Source organism: Erigeron canadensis, chromosome 3, assembly GCF_010389155.1.
Source record: "Erigeron canadensis isolate Cc75 chromosome 3, C_canadensis_v1, whole genome shotgun sequence".
In the NCBI taxonomy this organism is placed as follows: domain Eukaryota; kingdom Viridiplantae; phylum Streptophyta; class Magnoliopsida; order Asterales; family Asteraceae; genus Erigeron; species Erigeron canadensis.
The window spans coordinates 7,876,561-7,888,991 of NC_057763.1; the positions used below are offsets into that span (position 1 = coordinate 7,876,561).

Sequence of the window (12,431 nt, forward strand, 5' to 3'; positions counted from 1 at the left end):
TGAAAACTTTAAATCTTAATTGAAAGAAGAATCCGGCTCCCATCTATGGGCGCATGACATAAAACAAGAAGAAGACGAAGGAGCAGAAGATTTTCTGAAATGATACAGAGACAACACTCGAATTCAGGTGCGTATGTCCGAAGAAAGAATATTTGGAGCCATACATGGGCTCCATTCAAAATAATTGATACGACATTTATGCCTCGGTAAGCCAAACAGTCACTCAGTCGTGGTTGAAAATTTCCACATATGGAAAAGTGCAGAAGAAATAGAAGAAAAGGCAATGTCCAAATGAAAAACTATAGTGAAAAAGAAAGGGAAACGAACTAAAACAATGGAGGACGTAATAACAGAAGAGTCCTCCCCCGTATACAGAATCAACAGCTACATAAGAACAATTGCCAACCTACGAAAGAACCCATCGGAAATCTTGTCATCAGAAGAGATAGCCAAAACGTTCGTCAAGCCAGCACCGCTATCCGGAAAAGGAACCAGAAATCTGGATATATTCTGTTGTTTCCACAACGGATACGGTCATAGCACAGATTACTGTAGAAAACTATTAAAACAAATAGATGATGCAGCAAAAGAGAACAAGCTAACACACCTGGTAAAAAGAAGCAGACCTAACTTTGATGAAGCAGAACCAGAAGAGCACTGAAGGAGGATACTGTTGAATACCCTGATCAAGAAAGGACTTCAACATTACCACTTCGGTGGATTGGATGATCAAGGTTCGATGGACCCGGTGCTAATAAAGGTAAAGGTAGTGTGTACCGACGAAACACACAAGTGGACACGGGAAGCGGAAGAGACATCATATATGAGAAAAGTTTCCTCCGATTGCCAAAGAAACTACGAAAAACACTCACACCATTGGACACATAAGTGGTAGGGTTTGCCAGCGAACATGTCCGCCCATTAGGAGAAATATGGCTGGACGCCACTATTGGAGGATTCCCCTGGCGCATAACTTCCAAAATCTTGGCAGTCGTGATAAGAGCAAACTCGCCCTATGACATGCTCCTGGGCAGAGAAGGAATGAGCAAATTCCATATGATAGTGTCCACGATACACGGTTATGTCCAGTATAAATCTCACGGACGAATGCAAACACTGCTCTCTTCATTCACCGCAGATGCAAAGGGAGAGAGCTTCGTACTGCCGTACAAACGCAACAAGAGAATAACTCAAAAAGGGCCCAGAGGAAAGCTGGGAACCACATCAGAAGGATCCTTCGAAGAGGAAATCGCAGAAAGCTCCGGACAAGCGGATGACGCAGAAGTCAGCACAACAAAGACTCCAAAAGGCATTAAGACCGGTTGGAGTATAATTTTCCCTCGGGGTAAGCCAAACTAACGGAGCAAACAGGGTAGCATAAAAGTAGCAGCTAGGAAAAGTACAAAATTTTGTAACTTCCTCCTGCCATGTACTTACAAGCTCCCAAATAAATAAAACGATCGTAATAACATTAATGCGCATAGAAATTCTTAAATATTTGAATTGTTAAGGGGACGCCCATAAGACTTTTCAAAACAATCATGAGGTAAAAAACCTCCATGAGTCTAATGCATAAGTCACTCCCTCTTTATGATTTTAGTACATAAGCATTAGTGCATAAGACATTCTTTTAAGAAAAACATGTTAAATGCCATCACTAGTCATCGCTTCATCATTAGGTCCCCCGATTGGCTCGTTGTGTATTCATCCACCAAGCACTGACGAGGTGGAGCATACCCTTAAACAAACAAAAAGAAAAATGAAGCTTAAACTACCATTCATTCACCAATAATGTGCTCACCATTTTTTAAATATTTCTTTAACCACTTCATTCATTCACCATTTTTTCAATATTGCTTTCATCATTTCGTTCATTCACCTTTTCATTTCCACACTTAAGAAATGTCGAATTTGAACCATGATTCAGGTTTTCAAAACAATATGCTTGCCTTTACGAATGTTTTCAACCCATAATCCTCCAAACCTTTGTCAATCTTATAGATAATGAAGAATCGAAGCTGAAAGATCAACGGGCCAATAATATCAAGAAGTAACATACCTATAAAGTATGTCAGAGCTACAACCGTTTGCACAACTAATTTACCTAGACGGTTTCAAATGCCGGAGGAACGTTTATCCATATCATCAAAGGTATGCATTCTTTTAGAGCTACATGGTTTGTAGGGTGTGCTCAGAAAACCATTAATTGTATGCATTGGTCTATTTGAGAAACAGCGCGGTAGTATGACATGGGTGGTATACACGAGGCGACAAAGCGCATCCCATGATCATGTTTAAAGCAGTTGCTGTAGAAATTGTGTGAACTTTTGTAGACCCAACTAACCGTATGTCTTCGGATCTTTGATCCCGTAGGGTCATACACAATAGAACATCTATAATGTTTAACCATAAAGCTACAAAATGATATTTGATCATTTACACATTTAATTAAATAGTCTTTAATTAAATTATCCGTTTATAAATTAATGCGAGTTAATTAAGGATAAACGGATAAACCGAAAACCATTATTTATAGTAGTCGATTAAAGTTAGTTTTAATTGATTGATAAGTAACTTATCAATTTAAAGTAGTTTAACTCATTAAATGAGTTGACGGGTTGGATAATTAATTAATTAATTAATGATCTAAATTATTTAATACATGGAAAGTTCAGTCCATTCCCCCTAAGGCCTCATGGCCGAAATTCCAGAAGGAAAGGGAGGGAGGGGATCAAAATCACACAGAGAATTGTAAGGGTTTAAGTTTTCAAATCTAATTAGGAAACTATGCCTATATAAACCCCTAGAACTCTCATTAATTTATAGACATTCTTGAAAACCCTAAAAACACACACAAAGGAATTCTCTCCTTTGTGTGGTTCAACATTCACATCCCAAAAGAAACCAAAACCCCAAATTGTTTTAGGTTTAAATTATTTAGGGTTTCAGTTAAACCCTAAATTAGTTTCAATAAAAGGTTTTTCACCTTTTGTGTTTTGGTGAGCTTCGAATTCGACATCCCTAAGAAGGGAATTTGAATTCAACTTTCTACATAGTAGAGAAGTTGAATTCGACCTTAGGGGTAATTGCAAGGGTTTTGTTTAGTTGTGGTCGTAAGCTTAAAGGTGTCTAGTAGATCCTTGGTTGAGGCATTGTTCATGTACCCACTTACGGACGGTTTCTACACTTGGGAATCTCGTTCCAGAATCTTCCACATTATGAAGGATCTTGTCTACCGCAACGAGGTTAGTTTGTATTTATTTAAAGTTACTTATATTACATTGCATGGTGATCCTGGTCTAGGATATTAGAACTATTAAATGTTTCCTAAAATGATACCACATGCTTTTAGTAGTTGCTAATAGTTCGTTAACACAATTCCGTTGCGCGGCATGTTTGAATTTGATTTTTTGTATACCATTTTTAAATATGTCAGTCCCATGCCTTTCTTGGTCAGACCAAACAAAACTACCGGGTCAGTGACCCGACCCATTGAGTGTTAAACAGTTAATGAAATCCTAACAGTTACCTCATATGATTTGTAGTTTCGGCACGCTTACTTTGGTCCTACAGGTTCGAACAACGACATCAACATCCTCAACAAATCAAATTTGTGTGACAAGTTGCTCGAAAATAGGGCTCCTCATGTTCCACTTACGGCTAACGAGCAACAACTTACAAAATCTTGTACATGTCTTATGGATCCCACGACGACGAAGTTCAAGCAATATTAAGATGCAACAATAAAGGATGTCGAACGAGCATTCAGAGTGTTTCGAGGTTGTTGGTCCATCATCTAACAACATGCACGACCATACAAGATAAACAGAATTAATCATATGATGTTGTTAAGTCGAAAACGACCAAGTATAATTTGACTAAGAATAATTTCAGTCTGAGAATGTTCACTGAGCTTCACTTCAGTTCATATCAGCCGCAACTGAAAGCATTCATCCGAAGTCAAAGACTGAAGAAAGAGAACTAGCTTTGATGTGTAGCTCGAAAGATGAATCTACCTGATCAAAGACTAGAGCATCTCAGTCTAAAGTACTTACAACACTTTACACTGATTACAAGGAAGCATTTTTTACTTTACCAACCTTTACCCAGATAATACCATATTGTCTGGAAAAGTACAAGGTTGAGTATTTAAAGGTTGAGAATAAAGGTGAACTGTCACATCAAAGTGACTTTCACATCCATACTTTTCAATTCCTTAAATGCTCTCAACCATAATATGTACGACTAAGTGCACGTCATCATGGATTTTGCCTATAAATAGAAGGCATCTCATCATTTGCAAACTGCTCAAAACTTTGGCATTGCAACTTGTGAGTTATACTCTAAGTAATTCTAACGAGTATTTCCAAGTTTATTAGGTCACTTGTATTTCATGGTTGTATAAATATTACACTTTGGTGTTTATCTTTGTTTCACAACTACCTTTGTATTTTGTTTAACACAGTTAATAAAATACGTTGAAAAGTACATCGTGTTCCTTTGTCACATACTATATATATTACCAATAAACTAAAACAGGATTGTAGCCTTCTTTTTACAACACGTGTAATTATATTTAAGCAACAAGTGTCCTTTTAATCATATTCATTAAAAGAAAAAACTTATTTAATAAATTATGTATTATTATTATAATCTAACCTATCCATATTTAAACTAGGATATCTATAACTTTCTTGAATATGTGTAAAACATTACGATATTTATCAATTGGAATTAGTATAGGATTGCAATTAGTTTATCAATCTATTTAAATTTAATTCTAAATATATATATATATATATATAGGAGAGAGATCAAATAAGAAGGTGCCTTAAGGAGAGAAAGGAGAGAAGGTCTTATGAACCAATCAAAACGTGACATGTGGATTTAAAAAAAACACGGTGGCATTTTTGTAAATAAATCAAACTTTTGACAGTCTGGTTCTGGGTCAGCTTGGGTCTAGGTCAGCTTCGGTTATGATCAGCTTGGTCTGTCAGCTTGGTTGGGTCAGCTTGGTCAGCCTGGGTCAGCTTGGTCAGCCTGGAATCTGGGTCAGCTTGGAATCTACATTTGTGTAGATTATGTGTAGTTTTGTGTCAAGCTGACCCAACCCAAGATAACCAAGCTGACCCAACCTGACCCAGACCCCAAGCAGACCCAACCCAACCCCAAGCTGACCCAAAACCCATAATCTACATTTGTGTTGATTGTGTCAAGCTGACCCAACTCAAGCTAACCAAGCTGACCCAACCTGAACCAGACCCTAAGCTGACCCAACCCAACCCCAAGTTGACCCAACCTGACCAAAACCCATAATCTACATTTGTGTAGATTGTGTCAAGCTGGCCCAACCCAACCTGAACCAGACCCCAACCTGACCCAACCTGACCCCAAGCTGACCCAAAACCCATAATCTACATTTGTGTAGATTGTGTCAAGCTGACCCAACCCAAGCTAACCAAGCTGACCCAACCTGACCCAGACCCCAAGCTGACCCAACCCAACCCCAAGCTGACTCAACTTGACCCCAAGCTGACCCAACCCCAATCTAACCGAACCTGACCCAACTTTTCCAGTTTCTCTCAGAGATGATGATTCATTACATATTGTGGATCGACGTGTTCCCGAGAAAAGAGTAAATGATTGGATAGTACATAGGGAAACGTGGAAACCGAATTTGTATTGGACTCATATCTCAGATAAAGATGCTGCAAAGTACAAGACAATCATCTGGAGTTGGTTTTATGATGATGAATTGAAGTTGTTTGTGCTTAAAAGACCAGAAGGTTGTCAGTACTTAGCATGGTGTGAGAGACATTTCAGAAGTTTGTGTGAAGAAGATTTACATGAGCTTGGAAATAACTGGATTATCAATCCAAGTGATGATGGCTTAGCTGACGTTGTTGGTAAGAATCTTAGAAAAGATTTTTGGTTAAGGAAGAACATGAAAAATTCTAATAAACCACAATTTAAGATTGAGCCAAGATCGAAGAAAAGAGTGGTTAAACCAGATAAAACAGCTGAGTTTGTTCAACATGATATTAAATGCATGATCAAGGTTCCTGCCAAGAAATGGGCACAAGATGTCTTGGACAAGATGGATAATTGGGAAATTGATCGAAATTCTGGTGAAGCCAAAATGTATGCAGATTCAAAGAAGCAGATTTTGTTGAGAAGAGTTTATGATCCGATGCAGCTGGTGAACTTCTCAAGAAATGATCTGAGGAAGTTATACGATACGGAGTGCTCGTTTTTGCCATTTTGGAAGCATGAAGAAAGTAGATATCGTAAGATACTTCAGCTCTGCTTACATGAAGATATTCATGCAAATAGCAAAAGATTGTTGTTTGATGAATGATCAGATTTTGAAGACTAAGAAATTGAAGGTGCTGCTGTCAAGGGGGAGTTTGTTGATGCACGTTGATGTGACAACAGCAACTTAGATTTAATATGTTGTTTAGATTGAGACATTATGTTAATTTATGTCGTATCTATGTATGTAATTGATAGATTATGGACTTTATGTTTTGGTAATGATCGATTACATGTTTTGGAGTTGTATATATATATATATGTGTTATGTATGATGTTTGTTGTGTGATATACAAGTACAAACATAATATGTGTTAGGATTCCTTAAGATGAAACACATAGGAATATAACCAAGTATTACATCTAACGAAGATAAGGTATATCTTCGTTAGAGGCAAACGAAGATAAACTTCGTTTGGTACAAACGAAGATTAACTTCGTTAGATGGGCTGGCAGCTAAGTTCGTAAGAACAAAGCCCAGCAAGCCCAGTTCGACCTGAAACATATATATACGAACGAATACCCTAAGATGATATACACGTTCGACATACAAGTACTCCAGACACCTAAGTTCGTTCTATAGCTTATAGAAACGAAGATAGCACAATACGGCTGATTATTTACTTGATAATTAGCGATATACCAGTTTACTAATCAAACTAGTTATCTCGTGAGGATTCCGCACTCACGACATAATCATAGACGATCTCGAGAGCGATCTATAGCTATCGAGGGACTCACATTTGTTAAATAGCAATTATATACATACACAAAATAAAGCTTAAAAAACCCTTTTTTATAGAATTACTAATGTGATTAGATTATATTACCATTCATCCTAAATACATACAAATGGAATCAATAACAAATGAATTTGTAATCGTACGTACAATTCTAACAAATATAAGGATTTAGTAATATAGAATTTGTAATCATACGTACTAAGTGACGATTTTATTGAAAATAACTAAATAAATAAATAAATAAATAATAATAATATTAATATTAATAATAATAATAATAATAATAACAACAATAATAATAAAGGGTATGTAAGAATTTGTGGATTTGTAATATTTTTGCCAAATTAATGTTGATCAATCTCATAAATATATTGTTTTTCATATACGATATATCCAATTTTATAGTTTTTATATTCTAATTTATACTATATTTTCTATAAAACAGATTGATAACTTTGATTTAGGGAGGATGGCTTAAAAGGCTAGGATTCTTACTATTTTAATATTTATATAGATACCTCTACATCATTATGATTTTTAGTACACCAACATTGGGTTCTTTAATCGACATTCCTTAATAACGAATTGCCATTCGAAATTATAACCAATTGCCATTCAAAACATTAACAGGTGATATACATTTCTTAATTAAATCTACGTGTTCTGTTTATTATTTTAATTATGTGAAAATTTGATTTCCTATAAGTTATTATATTTATATTTATACTTATGATTATGATTTTTATATTTGGACTAACAATTGTTCAATTTTGTGCATGGTAGTTATAATAATGGTATCATACACTAAGCTGTGTTAGACTGTTAGTATGTATTTGTCGTTTATCTATCTATGTTATGTATTCAAACTATTTACCAATAAACTAAAACAAGATTAAAATGTTCTTAAAACAACACGTGACACGTGACGTAATCATTAATCGACAAGTGTCCTTTTAATTTATTTATTTTATTAAATTAGATTTTTTTAATAATATATAGATTCAATTTACTTATTAGACTTAAAATTAAACTCTAATTCTTAACTTATATACAAAACACATTATAAACTTATTTCATTGATCTTCTCATTAATAAATGGCTCTTTTTTCCTTTTCAATTCTTCAATACCTATTACTTATAATAAGTTAATAACATGAAAACTTAAAAGAAATTGAGTTTACGATCCAAAATCACAAGATTATTTGTCGTCATCCTCTATGCTTACAAGTATCGATTTTGATGTGATTTTAAAAATTTATGGTAAATCCAAACTTTAACTACACATATATTATATTTATCCTGTTTATTATAACTTAGTTTCAATCATCGATTTACTTTAACCATAATTTATTTTATACTAGGCATACGCGAATTTTTTTATGATATAATCTATATAGCTACCGTACATCGTACGGGTATTAAAACTAGTATATATATATATATTGTATTTGTATAGTTTCAGTCATTTAGTTTCTTACATTTACTTTCATTATATATATATATATATATTGTATTTGTATAGTTTCAGTCATTTAGTTTCTTACATTTACTTTCATTACTTGTCTAATCCATATCTGAATCATCATATCTGAACTGGTTACTTTACCATGCAATTAGTCATCTTGATGAAGAGTTGTTAGCTACTATTAGTCTCTCACCATTCTTGAGATGAAAGAGTTTCAACACAATTACGGATGGAGGAATTACGGGATAGAGCAACGCACCGTCGATTTTACAATGTATTTGTTTTATTTTAAATTAATGTAATGTTTGTTTCTTTGTATTAATTTTTTTTATTATGAAATGTATTTGGTTTTTTTTTGTTTTTTTTGATTTAATGTAATGCTTAGCCTTATTTTAGTTATGAGTTGCATTTTTTTAAGTTAATGTAACGTTTATGCTATAATAAAATAAAAGTAATAGTTTTTTTTTATAATTTTGTGTCAAAATAAAATGAAATAATAAAAAAGTATAAGATGGGTTTAGGTATAGGTTACAAAAAGGTGTTTTTAGATATGTCTTAGAAAAAAAAAACTGATGTGACAGATAAAAAGTGTTTATGATAGAAAGAGGCCTAACGACCATAAAGTTTAGTTGATGGAGAAACTGTTTTTAAAACATTTTTTCTTTCAAAAAATATTGTGTACTTTCAATTTTTAAGGTTAGCCTAATTTAAACTAGATTATTTTCTCGCGTAATATACGAGCTAGACATATTAAATATTTTATAATTACATAATTAGTAGTTATAAATAGGACATATTGAAACATGATAATATTATTATTCAAGAAAAGTTATATATCAAAGTTATTTAATAAAATATACATGTTCAGTGCTAATGTAATTAATTTAATACACTGATAACAAACAATTTAAAATACTATTTAACTTAAAGTTGAGTCATGTTTACTTATCCAGGTCAAAGTTGAATAGCAAAATTAAAAGTGAAAGTTAGGTGTGGAACCGGTGTATGAAATAATCAAGTGTATATATAATGTATTATTATTTTTAAATTAGTATATTATGAAATAATCTATATCTATACTTTTATATCTATATCTATATCTATCTATATATTTATATCTATACTATATTAATAAACAAACTACCCTCTTCTTTTTTCAACTCTCTACCTTTAAAATACCTAAAATACCCTTAATTTTCAACACATTCCTAACTCACACACTAAATTTACCCAATATATCTCTAAAATATTTCACACTCATATTTATTCAAACTATCTATCTCCTTTATTACATAATTTAAATATTTCAACCTAATATCTATATAATATTCTTAATAAAGTTATTTACAAAATATACATCTTTTAACCATAAAATGACTACACTATCATTTACGTCAATTACTTTTAAATTGATAACCACATCGTTACCACTACCGCACCAGCACCACCCATTATCGTCACTGCCGCCGTATTGCGTGGGTACCCATCTCGTAATAATAATATCCCCAGTTATAGTCATCCATTAATATAGATATAATTTTTATTATTATAATTTAATAGGTATATGACGGTTTCCTAATCACATCCAAATTGCGAAGCACATGTTGAGACTCTTTTAAAACTATTTTTTAAATTTAACTATATTTATTACTCTAGTTTCAATTATATGACTAAAATGTTGTATATCTCTAAATATATATAAAAGAAAAAGCTTAATTAATAATTGAAGAAATATGAACTGTTAAATAAAATTTAACTTTTAGTTAGAGTCATTGGATCATATGATAATTTCATATACTTTATTTAACTTTTTCAGATTTAATTTATTTTAATAAATTTAAATTAATGTTATTTCCTTATTTAAGTTTGTAGACAATTAAAAATTAATTTTTTTAATGATATAATTGTGGAAACTAATATTTTTATATTTTACATCATTTTTTATCTTTAAAATTAATTTTAAATTTTTGTACAAGAAAATTTTCTTTTTTAATATAGGATTTTTTTCATATACGAATAAAATTTGGTTAAAAAGATTTTTGTGTAGAATTTGTATCATGTAACATTTTTATGAAATCAATGTTTTGAAATCCGGACCGGATGTTAATAGATTAGATCTTGAATATTCTTTTGTGTATTATATAATAACTAAATAAAATTTATATAACCAAAAAATACATTTAAAGCCCAACGCATCCATATATTTTACATCAATATATATATATATATATATATAATAGTTAAATTCAATTTTAAAAAGGAAAATCTTTAATAAAATAAAAAGTGGACAAAATATTTGTTTTTTTTACCGAAAAGTGTGACTCATTTGCGAAGATTGAGAGGTCTAGCATATTTGTTTAACCTAGAATACCCTCTTTGAATAAGATTTTGGTTTAAACTTTCACAAAAAAAAACTCAACCTTATCAAAATTCGAATTTGAGACCTGGAGAATAAAACTCTCTAGTAACCCACCTTAAAACATATCCCCCGTCCCATTTCAAATGTCCTAGTTTGACTCTCAGAGTTTTTTTTTCTTTCGACATTAACTCTAAATATTTTTGTTTATATTATTTAATCATTGATGCAAATTATGTCAATAAAAAAAATAAATATAAAACTCAATTTATATTCATATAAATCATATCATGTATTATATAACAAAAATAAAATTATTTACTATTGGAGTTATTAAAAAAACTCCTAAAAATAAAAATATTTAAATTGAAACAGAAAAAATGTATTTGTTTTAGAACGGCGTGTTAGTTGGTTAGTGATTCGAACTCTAGCAGTGACATCCAAGCGGGCAATATGCTAGCGGTTGGAACCCCAAGACACCCCTGGAGACCAAGGGTAACATGACTTGTAAGCGTCTGAAAAAAAAACTGAAAAATGCCAAATGTACATGTACCCCACGCCACACATGGTTGTTCATGACTATTTTAGGCTGTTAGGACTCAATCAGTGAAAGTCGCATCTTCTCGAAGTTCACATTCTTTATTACAACAATATATATACTCTTCACTTGTGCCTCACCAATCACTGCCTCGGAATCCATCCTTATTCTCCAATGCCACTAAAAATGACACAATCATATTTACTTCTCCTATCCATAATCCTCTTCGCTTCCCTTACACTTTCCCTCTCCTCGACACCAAGCCTACCTTTCCACAAAAAGCCCGACAACGAAACCGTCTACAAAGCCTCCAAACAACTTTGTATCGGGTGTACATGGGAATCACTACAATTCTTGTTTGCCCAGAACATGGTTCGGGCAGCCAAGTGGGAACTCCCATTAGGTTGGGATTTCCAACTCCAGAGATACGCCCAATGGTGGGCAGGGCAAAGACAAGGAGATTGTGAGTTGATGCATTCCTTTCCCGAGGACGATTTTAAGTTAGGAGAGAATATATATTGGGGAAGTGGTTCATCATGGTCTCCTGTTGATGCCGTGAATACATGGGCCGGGGAAGAGAAATATTATAGATATGGAAGTAATACTTGTGCGACTGGGCAACAATGTGGGCACTATACACAAATCGTGTGGAAGACCACGCGACGTGTTGGTTGTGCTAGAGTTGTTTGTGACACTGGTGATGTGTTTATGACTTGCAACTATGACCCCGTTGGAAATGTGATCGGCGAACGACCATACTGACTAGCTGATGTAGTATAAGTATTTTGTCAATTTAGACTGGATTAGTAAAAGATATGATCAGTCGCCTTTATGATGTCTGTTACATTGTAGTAGTAATTGTAGCATGTAAAAATTACATATTACTACATAATGAAATAGAATTGAGCCTAGGAATAATTCTATTCTAATACTATATTTCTGTTACATGTTGACTTCTAATTATTTATTTATTTATTTATTTATCTTGAAACTAGAAAGACCAAAACAAAAGAGTGT

General features: G+C 32.9%; 1 protein-coding gene across 1 annotated transcript; it reads left to right on the top strand.

Moving 5' to 3' along the window:
• Positions 1 to 11,513: 11,513 nt before the first annotated feature.
• On the top strand, positions 11,514 to 12,343 carry LOC122593803 (pathogenesis-related protein PR-1-like). Its single transcript, XM_043766255.1, has one exon. The coding sequence runs from the start codon at positions 11,589 to 11,591 to the stop codon at positions 12,174 to 12,176; it is 588 nt and encodes a 195-aa protein (XP_043622190.1). The 5' UTR covers positions 11,514 to 11,588; the 3' UTR covers positions 12,177 to 12,343.
• The last annotated feature ends 88 nt before the right edge of the window (positions 12,344 to 12,431 follow it).

Bases quoted from the DNA above. Each gene is read 5' to 3' on its own strand.
- LOC122593803 (XM_043766255.1), top strand. From the start codon at position 11,589: ATGCCACTAAAAATGACACAATCATATTTACTTCTCCTATCCATAATC.